The sequence below is a fragment of the Chelonoidis abingdonii genome, chromosome 12 (genome assembly GCF_003597395.2).
Source record: "Chelonoidis abingdonii isolate Lonesome George chromosome 12, CheloAbing_2.0, whole genome shotgun sequence".
In the NCBI taxonomy this organism is placed as follows: Eukaryota; Metazoa; Chordata; order Testudines; family Testudinidae; genus Chelonoidis; species Chelonoidis abingdonii.
In genome coordinates this window covers 6,887,781-6,906,712 of record NC_133780.1, presented here as the reverse complement: position 1 = coordinate 6,906,712, position 18,932 = coordinate 6,887,781, and the positions used below count along the sequence as shown (strand labels likewise).

Genomic DNA, 18,932 nt, shown 5'->3' with positions numbered 1-18,932 from the left:
TGCTTTTAGCTTTAGGGGTCCCTGGTTCAGTGCTGGGTGTGCTAGCTAAGAGAGCAGCCGTCACCCCTGTTCTTAGCCTGGCAGCTCCTGCTTCTGTTTCCCTGCACAGTCTCCCCAGCTCTCGGGGACTCCTGGCTCTCTGTACAGGGAATGGGCTAACCAGAGATCTCCTGTCTCCAAGGCTCTCAGGCCCCTTGTCCAGCCTGGCTGCAGGAGGGGATCTGGGTCAGAGAGAGGGCCTGAGAGAGTCTTGGGGAGGCAGCCACCTGGGAGCAGAAATGGAAATCCAGTGTTAGTGAGAAGGGAGAGCTTCCAGGGATGTCGCTGCTTACAGGGGCTGCCCTACAGCTGGATACAATGTTGCAGCTAGTTAATGCAGTGCACTGGGCAATTCATACATTCTTGCAGCTGGATGGTGTGAGATGAAATTCTTTTCCTTAAGGGCAAGGCTGTCACTGCTCCTTGTTTTGCTGGAGAATGCATGGCTGGAGATCTGTAGCCATCAGTCACACACCTTCATTCTGCTGCTGTTTCCTGTGGCTGGGCGCTGCAGCCAGGACTCTATTGTGGCACAGTGGATCCGAGATCAGAATCAATAGGGAATCTGGGGAGTGGCCTTCTGGAACCAGAACAGGAGCTGCAGCTGCGATGGGAAAGGCCTGCAGGGCAGAGATGCTGCTGGGGAAGCCGCTAGTTACTTCATGAGCAACTGGATACAATATTGTTACAGATCCTGAGATCTATTGTGATGAGATACATTGTTACCCTTGTGTAAGGCAAACTCCTTACATGGTTGTAAACTTGCTTCTAACCAGCCTTGCAGTTTCATGGCGTCCAGATGCTGTCAGTTCTCGTGGATGGGCTCAGGCAGAGGATCTCATTGATGCTGAGGTTTGTACTGGTGAAGGGATTGCCTGGGAATTGCAGGCATTAGTCAGACACACGTGACATGCAGTTATTTTTGGCCAATAGAAGTGATCTCCAGGAGCTGTGATGGGAAGGCTGGAGAGATGGATCCCTCAGCCCATGTCACTTGCAGCTGACTGTGCCAATGAGAATCCCCAGACTCCTCTCCAGTAACAATGCCCAGAGGCGATGTCTTTCTAATTTCCCTGGAGGTGCTTGACCCCTGCTCTGCCCCCACTCCACCACTTCCCCACCTCTTCCTGCCCCACTGCAAAAAACCTCTGCCTGGCAGCCCCTAACTCTGCAGACACCTGAACTCACTCAACACCACCATTTCTATGATAAAAATTTCCCAGGGTTCCTAAATTTTTCTGTTCTGAGTTTGAGCGCTGCTGCCTCACCCTAAGAGTCCACACACCTACCTCATGGGTAAATCCCAGAAGGAGCCTCAAACCAGAAAGCAGGAAGGGGAAAGCCTATCCTGTAGAAGTGCGCTGAGCACCCCTTCTGGATGAGGTCCCTGACAATATCCAGGGCAGGTGCTGGGAGAGGCTTCTTTATGACTTTGAGCTCAGGAATTAGGGCACTTGCCTGGTACATGGGAGACTCAGGTTCTGCTCCCTGCTCTGCCTGACGGGGAGGAAGGGTTTGAAGAGCTGTCTCCACTGCTCAGGTGACTGCCCTAACCACATGGGTCTGGGATAGTCTGATGTGAGGATCCCGCAATCTCTTCTGATCACACTGCTCCACTCTGGCTAAATAATTAAACAGTCCCTGGGTCAGAGCGAGAGGGTGACAACCAGTGGTGAGCTGGAGCCTGTTCGCAAGAACCGGTTGCTAAAATTAGATGTGAGTGGAGAACCGGCTGTTAAAGGGCCGGGTGGCTGGGCAAACAACTCTGGTCCATGGGCCACATCCAGCCCATGGGACCATCCTGTCCCCCACCTGAGCTCCCAGCAGAGCTGGGACCTTCCCTGGCCCATCCCCCGCTTCCCCCCTCCTCCACCAGATCTGCAGCGTGCTGAGCTGCCGGCAGTTCAGCTCCCCAGACCTGCTGCTTTAAGCAGCTGCTTGCAAGGTAAGGGGGGGCTGCGAGCTCCAGGGCCACCTGAGGGAGCAAGTGGGGTAATTTGTCCCGGGCCCCACAGGGGCCCTCATGAGAATCTGAGGCTCCCCCCAACCCCACCTCTGCCTTCCCCCCTACCCAACCCACCCCGTTCCCACTCCCCTGACCACCCTCCAGAATCTCTCGCCCCATCCAACCCCCCCTCCCCCACTCCCTGTACCCGGGACCCTGCCCCCTATCCAAACCCCCAGCCAGGACTCTTACCATGCCGCTTACCTGCTCAGAGCCGCGTGGTAAGGCCGGGGCAGGGCTGTGAGCTCCGGGCCAAGAAGCGGGAGCTCAGGCCTCACTGGAGCCAGCCAGGTGCTGCAGCACTGTCCAGAGTGTGCTCCTGGGCACGGCACTGAGGCTCCAGGAGAGGTAGGCAGGGGTAAGTGGTGTGGTAAGGGCCAGGGCAGTGGGGTTGATAAGGCAGGGAGTCCCGGGCACAGGGGTTTGGATGGAGCAGAGGTCAGGGGCAGTCAGGGGATGGGGCGAAGGGGGTTGGGTAGGCGGGAGTTCCAGGGGTCTGTCAGGGTGGTGGTGGATGGGTCAGGGCAGTCAAGGGACAGGGAGCAGGGTGATTGGGTAGGGGTGGAGGTCTGGGGGAGGCAGGGCGAGTTGGGTAGGGCTGGGTTCCGGCGGGCAGTTAGGGTGAGGGATCTTGGGAAGGAGCAATCAGGGGACAAAAGCAGGAGGGTTGATGGGTCTGGGTTGCTGAGGGGGGCAGTTGGGCAGGACATGGGTGGGGTCAGATGTGGGGGATAGGCTTTTTGGGAGGAGGGTGGGGCTTGTACTCACCAGGTGTTCCCTACTGGTCTTCAGCAGCACTTCGGCGGCAGGTCCTTCACTTACTCCGGCACTGAAGACTCACCGCCACTGTGCCACCGAAGACCGATCATGGTCTCTCTGCTCTGCCACTGACCTCCGCTAGCCTGGGAAAATCATTCATCTCTGTGTAATCTAGATCCCACTGCCAAATGGGCTAATGCTGACCCTGCCTCAGAGGCTGAATCCCTCATAGGCTGTGGTGGTGATGGGGAAACGGAGTACAAGTGAGTAGATTTCGAGCTGAATTTCTCCACAGCCTGAGTGTGAGAGCCAGATCCACCAGGGGGCATGGGAGAGAGAGGGCTCAGACCAGCTCTACATGGGGGGGCAGGGCTTCAGCTGCTAGAGCATGTGGGGGTCCTGACCTGGGGGCTTCAGCTCCATGTCTTCTCCCAGAGTCTGAGACTTCTTCCACCCACTCTGCGTGGCTCTGCCAGGGTCCATGGCAGAGTCCCTGCAATTTTTTGTGGTCCATGTGAGGAATGACTTTTATTATGTGCACCAATATGGATGTGTGTTGGCAGGGGTGGGGCCAAGTGGTTCAGGGTGCAGGAGGGGCTCAGGGCTGAGCAGGAAGGTTGCATGCGGGGCAGAGTGAAGGCTCCGCTGGGCATGTGGGATTAGGGGTGAGGCTGGTATGAAGGATTTAGGGTACAAGCTGCCCCGGGACTACCCCCAGCCCTCTCTCACTGAAGGAGCTCAGGGCCATTTGAGATGCCCTCCCACGGTCACAGCTTCCTCAGCGGCCTGACTGGGGCAATCTATCCCCCCGCCAGGGCAGGTCCGCACTAGCTGGTGGGACAGGGAAGGGAGTAGCTTAGATGTAACTTAGGTCTGGGGCTTCTGGTTTTACTCCCACCCTGCACAACGCAGCTCCTGCCTAAGCTCTTGTAACTTCTCTTCCCCTAATCTGCCACTGCACCCATCCAAATAGCATGTAGGAGGCCCTGCAGCTCATCTGGGTGATTTCAAAACAGCCTGGGGCCCAGCCACCGCTACCATGGCCAGTGGTAGCAGCCAGGGTTCTCAGGCCCTTTGAAATCTCCTGGGCCCCTAGGAAATTACTCCCCTTTGGTCTCCCCTCCTCATATGGCCCTGGTGGGTGGAAAGCAGAATGTATTTCTGCAGAGAAAAAGAAAAGTCTGGATGCACATGATCTGTGTCTGTGCAGTGGCACAAGAATCCCAAGGAGTATTTATAATTGCCTGTATTGCACTCCGTTTTAATGTAAATCCCTGGTAGATGCAGTTTCACTCCTTTCATATTCATTTTTTACTTCTTTCTTAGTTCATCGTCACTTTGGTTGTAGATGGTGTTAGAGGTATCATTGTGCTACCTGGTTCATTATTGACTTACTTTGCACATGTTCACTAAAGGCACTGACCGATTGTTGGTTTAGAGCCCTTTAAATGGATGAATGTAGCAGCTGCCCTTTGTCCAGGTTAAAAAAGAGAAGACTCAAGGCCACTCTGGAATTTTTGTGTTTTGTGTGTGCGTGTGTGTGTGTGCGCGCGCCCAGTCACAAGTTGACTGATAGAGTTTGGAGCACTGAACAAAGCAAGATTTCTGCATTTTTTTTTTGGATGGGTGGGATGGTTTGGTGCCTCCTTAGAAAATGGAAACAGAACTTCCTACATACTTTGTAAATACACTAGATTGTATGAAAGATACTGTGACGGTCCATGCCCCTAGGGTCAGGGCAGCGTGGCCTATCGGGCACAGTTTATGAAGCAGCAGGGCAACATCACCTAAAGGCCAGAGTTTGCAGCACCTCCTTTGGCGTCACCATCACCATCACCCTGACCACAACCTCCTCCTTGTAGAAGTGACAGGTCTGTCGTTCCGCACCAGGGGCAACTATTTGCCTCCTGCTCTGCCTGCCACAGCTCTTTGGGTTTTACATGGCCCTGCCGCATGTCCATATCACTGCCCTTCCCCTCCATCCCTGCACAAGTTCCGGTGGCTGGATCAGAGCTGGGCCTGCACAGCCTCCTCTCCCTACAGACCCGTGAGATCCACCATCCCCCACAGACTCCAGGCAGGAGCCATTTGCTGCGTGGAGCGGGCCTGCTCAGCTGGGCAGTTACTATGTGAGCTCTCCACACTGAGCAAACAGGAAGAGCAACTTCACACCTTCCTGGGGCTTTAACAGGGGAGCGGAGTTCACCTGGGTACCTGGCTGCCGGGCAGCAGGGTTCAAAATGGTGACCAAGGCAGGATTCTGGGATTGACACCTCGTGGAGGCAACTTAGGGCAATGCAAACAACACGATGTTCACACTGACATTGTGTCACTCTAACTACGTCATCCTAAGCTCCATGCCTCTCCTCGAGGGGGGTTTATTATGCCGGCGTAACATGTGAGTCGAAGCAGCGGGAGAAGCATTACAGCGTGTACATCTGCATAGTAAGGTTGATGTCAGCTGCCTTATGTTGACAAAACCACGTCGTGTAGACAGGGCCTTTGAAAGACCAGGAAGTGGTTATGGTGAATAGCCCTGGGGCAGCCACATGTAGCTGTGCAGGCCCAAACACACTTGTTAAGGATTCACAAAGGAGCTCAGGTACCTAGAAAAATCAGTCAGCTGCCAATCTTGTGAGTGGGGCCTGATCTTGCCAGCTTGCCAACCAGATTGGGTCCCATTCAAACATCTGTCCACCGGAGGTGGAGAAGGTGGTGTTCCCATCACTCTGTCATTATTCATCTAAAGGTGGCGGCGGCAGCTCTCTCTCGATACAAGGATGATGTCTGCCAGGGGGAAAAGACGTTAACACCCTTGGCAGAAGCCTACATGTTGTGAAAGTTACTGGCAACCCCCTGTAACAACTAACAGTTCAGCCATTGGGGGAAGCAGAAGCCTCACCTACACAGTAACCTGAACTTTTGAACTGTCTTCTCTCTTCTGCCTTAAAGCAGGAGAATCTAGCTCCAAACTGGTTTTCACTGACCAGATAACAGAAGTACGGGGTCTGACAACCACCAATCAAGTGTTAACACAGCAAGGGTCTCTGTCTGAATGTGTATAAAAGGTTTGTGAAGTTTGTATAAGATGGAGTTTTTTTGTACCAAGGTACAAGGCTCTCCTTTCTTCTGCAGAATAAAGCAACCTTTCCTTATCTCTGTCTGGCTGTCATTGGCTCTCAGCCAGGCGGACCCGATAGTTTGGTAACAATATGAAATCTTTCAATGTGAGGGAGCCAGTGTGCAGGTGGCAACCTCATGAAACTTGAGAGGAAGGAGCCCTGGATTCGGTAGCAGAGAAGTCCAAGACAACCAGGGGTCTCTGTCCTGCTGCAGCCCTCATCTGCCTTTACAGTCACAGAGAATTGGCACATTCTCAAATACACCTGTTCTGCTGTTGGGGTCTTCAGAAGTTTGGACTCCCATGAGGTTGAAGACCTCCCAAGCCACAGGGCTGAAGCGCCAAGACCCCTTCCCCACAGGGCTGAAGCCCTCAGCCGCAACAGGTGCCTTTCGTGGGGAGGAAGCCCAGAGCCCAGGCAGGTCCCTCCCATGGGGCTGAAGCCACAAGCCCCAACTCTCAAATGTCCACTTTCTGTCTCAGGGGTGGCCAAACTAACTAACCCTCCAAGTCACGGTGTCCAGTGTCTTGTTCTCCTAGGAGGGCCACCCTCAGCGGACAGTTCTAAGGGGCTGTTCAGACAAAGCGCAGTCCAAACTTCTCAAGCTTTCATGGGTGAATACTCACTTCTTGAGTATTCTGAAATTAACTAGGTACAGCAGTGGCCAATCTGTGGCTCCGGAGCGAATGCAGCTCTTCAGAAGTTAATATTCGGCTCTTTGCATACGCACTGACTCCGGGGCTGGAACTACAGATGCCAACTTTCCAATGTGCGGGTGGGTGCTCACTGCTTAAACCACGACTGTGCCCCAGGCTCTGACCCTATCCCACTCCACTCCACCCCTTCTCTTAAGGCCCCCACCCCTTCCCATGCCCTCACTCCTCCCTCCTTCCCCCCAGAGCCTCCTGCCCACCGCAAAACAGCTGATCGCAGTGGGCAGGAGGCATGGGAAGGGAGAGGAAGGCGCCGATTGGCAGGTCCACCAATGGGTGGGAAGCGCCGGAGGGGAGGGGGGGGAGCTGAGGGGGGGCTGCTGACTTATTACTGTGGCTCTTTGGCAATGTACATTGGTAAATTCTGGATCCTTCTCAGGCTCAGGTCGGCCACCCCTGAGTTACGGTCTCATCTTCAGTGACATTGTATAAATCTCTGTCCCTCTTGTGTTCCCTTTTCTTCTCCCTTCTCGTTCATACTGTTCATTATCACTAACCATTTTCCTAGCCCTCATTTCCCATCCCTGTTTATTTCTCTGTGTCTCTTCCATTCTTCTCTGATCCCTGTCACAGACCAGCCCCCTCATGTTCTCCATTCTTCCCCTTGAGTTTATAGCTTCCCCTCTGACTGCCTCTGGTCCTTTCTCCTCTCCAAAGTGTTTTCCTTTCATTGGTTTTATATTTAATTTTCACCCTTTCTCTAGGACTCTCAGTTTCTTATGTTTTACTTTATCTTTTCCTTGTGTTTTCTCTGTTCCTTCTGGCTCAGCCCAGCCAGCCCCCCTGACTCTCACAGTGCTGCTAACCCCAGAAGCTAAAAATCACGACGCAGAACTGAAATTGACTCCCCAAAACATGAGGTTTTCAGAAAAACATTATATAATGTAGCCTGGTTTATCTTGTGATTTTTTAACTCTCCCTGTCCATGCCCCATGGGTGTGACAAATACAGTGGTGCCAACCCTACATCTCCAGGGGAAGGTGACTTGGGACCCTGCAGCAGGTGCTCTGGCTGGGAGATCCCAGTGAGATCTAATGAAACCGATCTGTACAAACCGCTCCCTGCTGCTGCTTCTCCCCAACCCCCCAAACCCTCATTGATTTATTCTGTGTCCCTGCCACCCCCATCCCTGCCTGTGCCCAGCCCGGCTCTTAGTTCTGCCCCCTGCCCAGCCCCCACATCAGCCCCTCATGGCCCCTCTGCAGCCCCAGGGGTTCTTCCCTCTCCCATCCCTGGGGCTGCAGAGAGGGAGGGGGAGGAGTTCCAGCAGCCATAGAGATGAGGTCCCAGGGGCTGGGTCAATGTAAGTTCTCCAAGATCATAGAGACTTGGGTCCATGAGGTTAGAGAGGCTGATTTCCGGTGCCCCGCTCTGCTGTGTCTCAGGGACACAGTCTGAGCCAGGCTCCACGCCCCATGCAGAGCCAGGGGCGGATTCTCCCCCCAGAGACGGAGCCTGGCAGGAATGTGAAGATCGGGGCCTCGTCACCAGCATTGATAAATGTCACCTGCCCCTGGTCACAGTCCAGACAAACCCGGATCCTGCTGGGGACCCGGCTCAGGGACAGGGGGGTTACAGGGGAGGTGAGAGCCTGGACCTGACCCCTCAACCGCTCCACAGCCCAGATCCCCCACTCAGTGCTAAGGCTGATCCGTCCCTTTCTCCTCACAGACTCTCTGGCCACCCCCACAGCCCAGAATAGCCCAGCCCCCACCTCCACCTCCCAGCAATGTCTCCCTGAGGTGAATCCCGCACAGCCCAGCACACAGCATGCAGTGTCAAATCTCTCAGGGTTGTTGGGCAGTCGCTGCCGTGTGTCTCCGTATCTCACACTTTTCTGATTCTCAGACAGGATGAGTTGGGGATGAGCCGTGTCTGGATCCAGAGTCACATTTGCTGGGGAGAGAGAGAAAAAGAGGGTCAGGGGCAGAGCTCGGCAATGGTGTAGCCACGTTCTAAGAGCAGGGGGAGCAAACGTTGAAAAGGAGCCCCCGTCTTGGCTCCTCCTCTGGTCATGCCCCCTTGGCTGGCTGGCTGCGCCGTGCCGTGTGCCCCCCCACATGGCTCTTCCGGCCATGCTATGGCGCCCCCACTCTCCTCCTCCCCATGACTCCTCTGGCTGTGCTGCCCCCTCCCCATGGCTCCTCTGGCTGTGCTGCCCCCTCCCCATGGCTCCTCTGGCTGTGCTGCCCACCCTTGCCTGCAGGAACCCAGCGCCTGCCCAGCAGGCCAAGGTTCAGAGTGGAGCGTGGGCCCCGCCTGCTGGTGCCATGGTAACCCTTAACTAAGGTGCTGCTTTTGGAAATGTGCTGAGGGGAAGCGGCTGCTTCCCCTGCACCCCCCCAGCTATGCTACTGAAGCTCAGCCCTGGGGGAGGCTGAGACCATTTCTCACACTCCCCAGCAACCCTGTTCTGTCTGCAACAGGCCTGGATCCCAGGGAGCTGCCTCTGCCTTGGGCACCTGAGACTGAGCAGAGATGTCAGTGCAGTTCCTGGGCATGAAATCAGCACTAAGGTTAGTGTCAGAAGTGTTTGTGTGACTTCAGCGTGGGAGCTCCTCACTGTTCAATGTGTTGTTTTTAGGGCTGTGTGTCATGGTCGGTGTTGGTTTGGCTGGTAACTTTAGCTACAATCTCATGAAGACATTTTCAAAGGAATTTTCTGATCATTTAAAGACAATCTCCAGCTGCAATCTCACCCTGTCTGAATGTTTCTAGGGATCCTCCTCTTTTTGTCTCTAGTGCAGACGGCAGAGTGTCTGGAGGGGGGGAAAGAGAAAGGAGATGAGATTTCAGGCTTTCATATTTATACAAGTGTCCCCACTCTCAACACCTAGAACTGTCTTTTAATTATGACAGAGAAACACACCAAGAAATTTAATATGAAAAGGTCTGAAACTGTCTCTTTCCTCTCTCATTCAGATTCAGGCATCTCCCAGCAATGGGACCAATATCCTGCAAGCCACACAACCATCCTAGGACAGATTATCTGTAAGTGAGATTTACTTTTCCCCTCCTCATCCCCTCCCTCTCTTCAGACTCCAGTTGGTTTGTCTCATTCACTTACTACCTTTTGTCATAACCTAGACCCAGAGCCTGCAAAGACCTTGGAATGAAAGTAACTTTGCCCACTTTGGTCCCTTTGACACTAACGGGATATTGAGAGTTTGCAAAATCCTGGCTCTAATTGTGAGCTGTTGGGGCAGTTTACTCAGCGTCTCCACAGAGAGCAGCACAACGGGGCCTCGTCCTCCATAGGCAGAAATAGAAATAATAGTAAAATCATTTTATAAAAGTGGAAATTGAGGGGTGACTCTGCTATTCAGTGGCTGGTGGGGCCGGTGCAGACCTTGGCATAGGCTGAGGAAGTTCTGAAGCCAACCAGAGTTACCTCTTTATGACAATGGCCCCTGTGTGTCTTGCCTGGAGTGCAGAGTATCAGAGGTCCAGCTTTACTCTGCCCATGTTCTTCTATCCTTTATCCATCCCTCTCCCTCTTCCACCCGCCCTCATCAGGCCTACCCCATTCCCAGCCCTCTCAGGAACACGCCTTGTGCCTGCAGTTGCTGGGGAGGAGGCACGAGAGCAAGAGGCCCCTGTGCTGGAGGGATCCCTCACCATGGAGGAGGGGCATTCTCCTTTCCTACAGCCCATTTGTCCCAGACTAGCTGCCACACAGGACCAGACCACAGTAATGGGCTGAGTCCATCTCTAACAAATGGCCTTTAATTTAGGGTCTAGATTTTGGCACCTGGGGCCTCTCAGATGACTTGGGCACCTGCAGCTCCCACTTATTCCACCTGTGGAGGCTGTCCAGCTCTGGAGCACCTGCCCTGCAGTTCTCTAGCTGGGAGAAAGAAACCCAGATGCCCCAAATAAGGCCATTTTGGGGAATTTGGGACGGAATATTGTGACCTTTGGTAAATCATGAATTCATGTGAGACGTCCTGATGCTGGGGCCCCAGCTACATCTGCTCCATTTATTTGTTTTCCACTAGTTATTAAGTTAAGTATTGAGAATTGATACAAGGGTCATTTCATATGAAGCAATTTGGACAGATGGAGATTGTGCGTTTGCACTGACTGACTTGGCTTTGGCCTGGTGAGCAGTTTGCTGGACATAAGGGAAATGTTGCCTTAAGGACCTTGTTATTAAGCGATGTGTTCATAAGTTGCTCTGGGGGACAAAGATGTTTTGACCACACAATGTGCTTAAAGACACCAGACACCCACAATGTGCTGCCCAGGAGCAGTTAGCAAAGTCCAAAACCCCTATGCAGAGAATAGGATCAAAGTGACCTATACATAATCTGTGGAAATAAACCAATCAGAAAAGAGACCAAAAACATGAAAATAGCTTGTATAGGAAAAGCCCTGCCAATTAAAAGGTTTGTGCATGTTTATTGTATGAGTTAAATAAGATGCTTAATATTTGTAACAGTCAAAGATGATTGAAATAACTAAAATATATAATTTGGATCTGTAAAGAGGAATCTGAAATTCACAGGAAATTTCCTGTGATGCACCTATGGCCCAGTAGAAGGTGACTGGCCAATACTTCTTTCAGTATGTCTCTAATTTCTTACTTTAATACTAATTGCAATGTTTACAGGTTTGGATTAATCAACTGGAGTGTCTTGGACCCCAAGCATGTGGCATTCTCACCAACTATTGAATAGATCCATCATCTAATTATCAACCAATTGGCCAGAACCATTCTATTCCCACGGTTCATCCCAATTTCCCCTCCTAGGTCCCTTCTCAGTACCTTTGAACTTCCTGAGAGTCTCCATTAGAGCAACAGTTTTCTGGGAGAAATCACTGAGCCTTAATTCTAACTTAGGAGAAATCTCCTCTGGCTGCTGGAACTTCCCCTTCCCAGACCTAGAGAGAAACAATTCCACATGGTTATATTTCATTTATTGACTCATAAATTCTGGCTAGTGAATCACTGTTCTAATGGGTCTGGAATTCCTCTACTTCTCACAGCCTCAGAGCAAGGCCGTGGCAGTGAAACCTTCCCCCCAAAAGGTCTCATTATTATTCTTCAGCACTGGCCTAGAGAGTCTAGCTCTGGAGACTAAAGGAGAATTGTGTCTCTACGGCCAGTTCACTCCTTGGCCTCCATGCTCTGAGGGACAGGAAGTTTCCAGATGAAGTGTAGAAATCTGTCCTCTAAGTACTAGACTGAGGCACCAACTCCCTGCTTCCCAGCTCATTCCACACAGGTCTCCAAACAGCCTTTAGGTGGGAAAGACTCTTGACCACTGCTGCCCTGGGCTGAATGGTAACCAGGGCCTCAGCACTGACAGGCCCATATTCCATCCCTACAATCCTGAGGCAGCCAGTCCCTCAGGGAGGTGACATCTCTAAGAAATACTTGAGGTCAGTCCTTCCCACTGAATGGAGAATTCCAGAGTCTTCCATAAAAGGGTGAGAACCTCAAGATGAAGTTGATCAGAGAGATTTGGATCCAAAATATGACCTTCCCCACACATTTGGCTGTAGAACCCTGGGGAGAAGCGGTGGTAACATCACCACCAGCATTGTGACGTGCGAGGGGGAATGAGAGAGCCACATACCTGCTGAAGGTGCTTCTGACATCCTAGAGGAAAGAAAGAGAATTTCAGTCTCACCTGACACACTTAGAATTCCAGAAGAAGGGATTTAGCAAGTATGGGGAAAAGAGGCTGTAATCTGGCCACAGGGCCATGTATTTGCTGAGCTAATGAGGCTTTTCCACTTTTTACATCACAGTCTCTGTAACTTTTCAAAAACAATAGTCATTCACATCTCTGCAATACACATTGAGTTACACGGTGATCTCTGACTGCTGGATTCCTGTGCCCATATTTTAGGAGCAGTCTTGTCCCTGTGTTGGGGTCTGGAGTATTTCTAACTCAGTCTCACCTGCAACAGTTCTGTCACTGGCTTCTCACACTTCCCCTCCATCTCACTGATCACGTTATTGAGACGGGAAATTTCCTCAGATCTTTTCCTGACATTTTCATTCTGTATCTTCACTATCTCCTTGTCCAGCTTCTCCAACTGGGCCAGCAGGAGTCGCTCTTGTTCCTCCAGGAACTGCCACAGTTGCTGAAATTCAGACACAATCTTCTGCCTCTCGGTTTGTATATTTCTCTGTGAAGGAAAATAGGGAAAGGGCTAGTCAGGGACATGGATGAAGCCTGGGGTCCTTTCACAGAGTGCTGAGTGTGTAGGAGGGAGAATTTTTTTCCAAATTCTAATTTGTCTGACTCTGAACAGTATCCTGTGGTTACTAGAGAGAGAATTATCTCACACCTTTCCATTTGGCCCCAGAATCTCGTAACGAGATGTTCCCATGTCTGACATGGTCTGGATAAGGCGTTATCAATGGCCTTGGAGATGGAGATCCAAAGCAGCGGGAGGTGAAAATAAGAAAATACTAAGGACTGTAAAACAACACATCCAGACAACACCCTCAGGCATAAAAGGTGAATGACAGGAATGGAGACTCTGTCAGAGCACAACGGGACTGCAAGCCAGAAATGAGTAGAGGGATAATTGTTCAGTCAAGAAACCAAGACTTCAAAGCCAGGGACACATGTCTCTATTTAAGCTGGAACTCAAAATAGTAAACAAAGAGATTCCTCAAGCTAAAACTGAACATCCCCCAAACTCTGAGCTAATAGACAATGAAAACTGTGAAACTGAGGCGTGAATGTGTAACAGTGGAGGTTTATTTCAGTGCACTGGATTTTCTAATTCAAAATTCTGTTATTTCATTAATGTAAATTGTTTCCTATGAAGAGAGTATAATTAAGCTAACACTAGTTAATATACTGTAGATAATAATAGTTACAGTAGTTTATGGCAGTGGGTTTCAACCTGTGGTTGGTACAGGCAATAGATTTCTAAAGGGGTCTCTGCACCCCCAATTCAAAATTATCAAATGTAAAAAAGTTGAAACCCACCGGTTTATGGTGTAGGCCTAAGCAATAATTCCTGCTGAAACAACTAATTTTGATTTACTTATGATCATTCCCCACTTAACCGATTTCTGCTTTACCTGCCCCAACAGAGGCTACGTCTTCACTACCCGCCGTATCAGCGGGTAGCAATCGATTGCTTGGGGATCGATATATCGCATCTCATCTAGACGCGATATATCGATCCCCGAATGTGCTTATATCGATTCTGGAACTCAACCAACCCGAACAGAGTTGCGGAGTTGACATGGGGAGCCGCGGACATCGATCCCACGCCGTGAGGACGGTGAGTAATTTGATCTTAGATACTTTGACTTCAGCTACATTATTCACGTAGCTGAAGTCAAAGTATCTAAGATCAAATTACTCACCGTAATCGGTGATTTTCCCCCGTAGTGTAGACCAGCCCTGATTGAGATAAAACGTAATTGGCCTCTAAATTGCCCCTGCCTCTCGTTATTGCTCTGATTCAGAACACCCCTCCATCTGGCTCGTTACAAATGCAGTTTAATAATGACAGGCACCTACCAGATATTCCTGGCTTCTCTTCTCTTCTCTCACTTGAAATCCCAGGAGCTTTTCTCTCTCTTCCCTCAGCGTCTTCATATGGGCCTGAATCTTTTCCTGAAGAAACAGAAACTGAGTTGAGCGGTGTTATTGTTATTGTTAGGAGTGAAGTGAGGGTGGGAGCTTTTCCAACACAAACAAACACTCCACTGATGAGTGGAGAACACAGTAGCTTTATGATATCAGCAATGCCAAGGAAGTAAAGTCATATTAATGGACACTGGGAGTGTTTCGTTTTCAGACTCCTTGAAATTGTTTGATCTTTCCCCCCCATTGATTTATACCAACATGACACTGGCGTCACATCCTTGGATTTTTCTTTCACTGTGTGAAATATTCTGTTTTTGAGGAGGCTAAACAAAGAAAGTGATAGAAATCCCAGAAACTTCCAGGGACTGGGCTTCTCAAAAGAGCCCAATTTCCACTGAATTTCAGCCCTGGACCCCTGGGGACTGGACTGGGTGGATAGAATTGGCTTGGGTACTAGGGCAAAACACATTCGATGTTTTCATTGTTGTCAAGAACAGTTGAGGTTTGCCCTAGTTCTGTCCTGGGTCCTTACAGAGGCAGGGCTGCCTGGGTGCCTGTTCCCCAGCTCAGCACCCAGAAGCAGCGAGTTCCAGAGATTTCAGAATGCCACACTGTGGGAGAGCAGTGTGAGGATTAATGGAACCAGTTTGGCTGGTTCTTCAGCCTGACCCTGGTCACCACTGCCCAGGGGTTAGTTTTGCTGCAATCCAGTATAATCCTCATGGTATTTGGCATGTACCTGCGCTGTCTGGAGCCCTTTTGTGTGAGGACTCAAGGTGCTTGGAGTCCACACGGTGTTTCACCCCGTGATCTCCTCTAGTGCAGGCTGACATCTGCATTTAACCCCTCATGGAGCAGCACAGGAGTTCAGAATCCCGGTGGGAAACATCATCTCCCTGCAGGACCTGCCACCTTTATAAAGGCGTCTTTCCCTCCTAATGGCCTTTCTTAATTATTGCTCAGTCAGGAGATGGCTATATCTGATTACTCCCAGTTCTGGGTGATGCAGGTTTGGCAGAAAATGTTCCCACTCTCCAGAGTGACAGGTTCTCTGAAATACTCCAGACAGATGGGACAAGTGGGTTCATGCTGGAATTTTTCCATAGGCTTCCTCTGTGGAGAGCTGGACTCAATCCTATGGGCTACCACTCCTGTCCCCACAGAGTTTCCCCTCCACAGCAAGCCCGCAACCCATCAACAACTTCCCATGACTCACTGGTGGGTCATAAGCCACCATTTGGGAAATCGCACCCAAGGGGATCTCAACTCCCTAACCCTGATTCTGAAATTCCTGTCAAGTCCACAGGAGGGAGGGGAGACTGTGCCATGGACTCATCGGCGCGATTGCCAGTGTATGCAAACACAACCCTCTTTAACTGTCCCCTGCTCCCAGCCCTGGTTCTTTCTTTATCCACCTGCTGCATATCGTCTTCATTAGACTGTGACTGTGAGCTCTTTGCCTGACTTGGGACTGGGGATATGTGTGCACTGGGGCCCCTTCTGAGGACACTAAACACTACTTTGACCCCTCCTCTCTCCATTGTGTAACAACAGAGCTAATTTTGACTCCATTTTGAGTCTTGTTACATGCTGCAGAGCTGAAATCACTGATACCTGGGTCTAAGCATTAGATCTACTTTGGGCTAGTGGAGCACCAGCACTGAATCTCCCCTGCTACCAGCTAAACTCACTGAGCGCTGAAGTTACTAAGAGCTGAGATCACTGAGAGCTGTGTTAAGCTGCGAGGGCTGAAGACATGTTGGTGAGTGGCTAGCAGGACAGCTAGTGGAGAGGTGCGGGAGAGCGGAGCGGACAGCAGGACGGCTAGTGGATTAGGTCCTGCTTTGAGCAGGGGGTTGGACTAGATGACCCCCTGAGGCCCCTTCCAACCTTGACATTCTATGATTCTATCTCTGTACAGTGCCTGGCACAAGACAGGGCCCTAATCTCTCACTGGGGCCCAGAGATGCCACTGCAATAGAAATCAGTACAGTCTATTGATTACAAATTATTATTGTCATTATTAATGTCAGGATGGAAATCTTTATGGGCATATGGATTCCACACTGCAATCTATGGCCAAAATCTCCAAATTGAAATCTGCAGGCCTAGGACTGTCTCTCTGTGGCCTCAGGAGATGTGGAAGAGGAATGATGCCTGTCACAGGGTGTCTGGCCTGATAGAGTGGGGTCTCAGCCCCATCTGTGATAAACCAGTTCTCCTCCCCAGGTTGGGAAAATGAAGGAGCAGTGATCAGGGCTGGGTGTGACATATCCAGTTCTCCTCCCCAGGTGGGAGAATGAAGGATCAGGAAAGAGGAGGGTGTCATGTAATCCAACCAGGCCTGGGGTAGGTAAAACAGAGGCCTATGGAGAACCAGAGGGAGGAGACCAGTGGAGAAGGCAGAGAAGGCCTTGGATTTTCTTCAGGGTGATAAGGTCGAACTCCAGACTAGAAGATCTGTGAGTCACTGCTGGGAGAGCAGGGATGTTACTGGCCACAGAAAAGCCACTGTGGATCCTATCTTCCCCTAGTGCATTGTGTTCCCCCTCCCAGTGCTTGCCGCCACAAATCAGCTATTTCACAGCGGGGAACGCTGGGAGGGACGGGGGAGAAGCAGAGCTGTGACACACTGAGGGGAGGAGGCAGAGGCGCAGTGGAGGTGAGGTGGGCGGGGTGGGGCAGGAAGCTGCTGGTGGGTGCAGAGCATTCACCAATTTTTCCCCATGGGTGCTCCAGCCCCAGGGCACCCATGGAGTTGGTGCCTATGGTTGCAGGATGGGAGCTCCACTCCTGTGCCCCCCCACCAGAGTCTCATGAGGGTAGGGCTCCCTTCCTGCCTGTGTGAAGAGCTCTGCAGGAAAAAGTTGAAGAAGATGAGGGCCAACAGCACAGCCCTAGCTACATCCTACTGCTCCCTCAGCCCCAAGGAGAGGGGGAGCACAGATACGGTGTTTATAGCTTTGGGAAGGGGTGGAAGTAGGGAAGGGCAGAGAAAGGGGGTTATTCAGTGCCCAGGACTCTGTGTATGGGGAGCAGGAGGGGTGGGGTACGGGTTCATCACTCCCCCTCACTCCAACATGTCAGCCTTAGGGCGTTTATGGAGAGCCTCACTTCTCCACCTGCATGAGCCTTGGGAGGATTCCCAGTTGCTGGGAAACCTCTCTAGGCCTGAAACCCCTTGTTCCTCTCCAATGGAGCTGACTGAGTGGCTGTCTGGGGCTAAAGCAAACTCTAATACTGGGTATCAGCGGGTAGCCGCGTTAGTCTGTATCTACAAAAACAACAAGGAGTCTGGTGGCACCTTAAAGACTAACAGATTTATTTGGGCTTATAAGCTTTTGTGGGTAAAAACCTCACTTCTTCTAATACTGGGGGAAGGTGAGTTCCCCAAGGCTCTGATTATAAAAATAACAATAGGTTATTTTCCTACCTTGAATTCTTCGGCAGCTTCCTCTGCAGGAATCACGGTGTGATCTCTGTGCTGCTTGGATCTGTCACACACCAGGCAGATGGGGATTTCGTCCTCTTTGCAGAACAGTTTTAGAGACTCCTTGTGTTTCTCACACAGTCTCTCTGGTTCTGGTTCCCTCCCTGAGGACAACCTGAGTTCTCTGGCTGCTTCCACAATATTCCGGAGCTGCCTGTTCAGCCGGAGGTTCCTCTGGGGAAAGATCTCTCTGCACTGAGGGCAGGAGATCTCAGTAGTGAATCCCTCCCAGCACTGGGTGATGCAGGCTCGGCAGAAATTGTGATCACAGTCTAAAGACACTGGATCTTTAAAATAGTCCAAACAGATGGAACAGGTCAGTTCATCCTGGATACTTTTTGCTGGATTCCCAGCAGCCATGACCTCCAGTGCAGGAAAGAGACAAGAGAGGAGTTTAGGTTCACTTCCGTCTGCTCAGAAATGGACTGATTGAACTTTGTACCATTAGATGTTTCCTTTCTGGGTGTGGTCTCCTGTGATTTCTTCTCTGTGGACTGTAAACAGCCCTTGAATGAAGTGTGATGAGTCTAAATTGTCACCAGCTCCTCCAAAACATGTGCCAGACCCCAAACTTTGAACTAGTCTCTTGGCTCAAAGGGGGTAATGAGCGACTGGGCGTTTCACTGCCTGACATGAGAATCTAATGGGGCAGCCTGGCAAGGAGGGTGAGAATCACAGCTACTGACTCCTACTGCCTGTTCCCTACCTGGCCTTCAGGCTCCTTAAGACCCAGGTCTCTCTGGTGCTTGTATAACCCACTGGGGTGTGTGTGGAGCTGGTATGGTTACAAAGGGTTGAATATTTCGCATAAGCTGGGGCAGCCTGTGCTTTTAGCTCCAGGGGTCCCTGGTTCAGTGCTGGGTGCGCTAGCAAAGAGAGCAGTCGTCACCCCTATTCTTAGCCTGGCAGCTCCTGCTTCTGTTTCCCTGCACAGTCTCCCCAGCTCCCGGGGACTCCTGGCTCTCTTCAGATGGCAGCGGGTGTGAGGGGAGCTGGCACAGGGGCTCCTGCGCTGTAGAGGGGATGGGCTAACCAGAGATCTCCTGTCCCCAAGGCTCTCAGGCCACTTCTCCAGTCTGGCTGCAGGAGGGGATCTGGACTACAGTCTCTCTCTGTAATAATGCTTCACAACTAGTGAGTTCCTCCAGAAAGCGTTCAGCTGAAAACCAGAAGGCTCTCACCTTGACATGGAGTTCTGTGTGATCGTGTGTTTAAGCATGTGGGAGTCTGGAGGGT

At 51.2% G+C, this 18,932-nt stretch overlaps 1 protein-coding gene across 1 annotated transcript; it reads right to left on the bottom strand.

The window, feature by feature from the left end:
- Positions 1-7,499: 7,499 nt before the first annotated feature.
- LOC116825932 (zinc finger protein RFP-like) lies at positions 7,500-18,086 on the bottom strand. The gene is made up of 7 exons (XM_032782352.2): positions 17,640-18,086; positions 14,138-14,233; positions 12,549-12,779; positions 12,221-12,243; positions 11,407-11,522; positions 9,338-9,397; positions 7,500-8,534 (listed from the first exon to the last, which is right to left on the bottom strand). The coding sequence occupies exons 1-7, from the start codon at positions 18,054-18,056 to the stop codon at positions 8,020-8,022; spliced, it is 1,458 nt and encodes a 485-aa protein (XP_032638243.1). The 5' UTR covers positions 18,057-18,086; the 3' UTR covers positions 7,500-8,019.
- Positions 18,087-18,932: the final 846 nt, after the last annotated feature.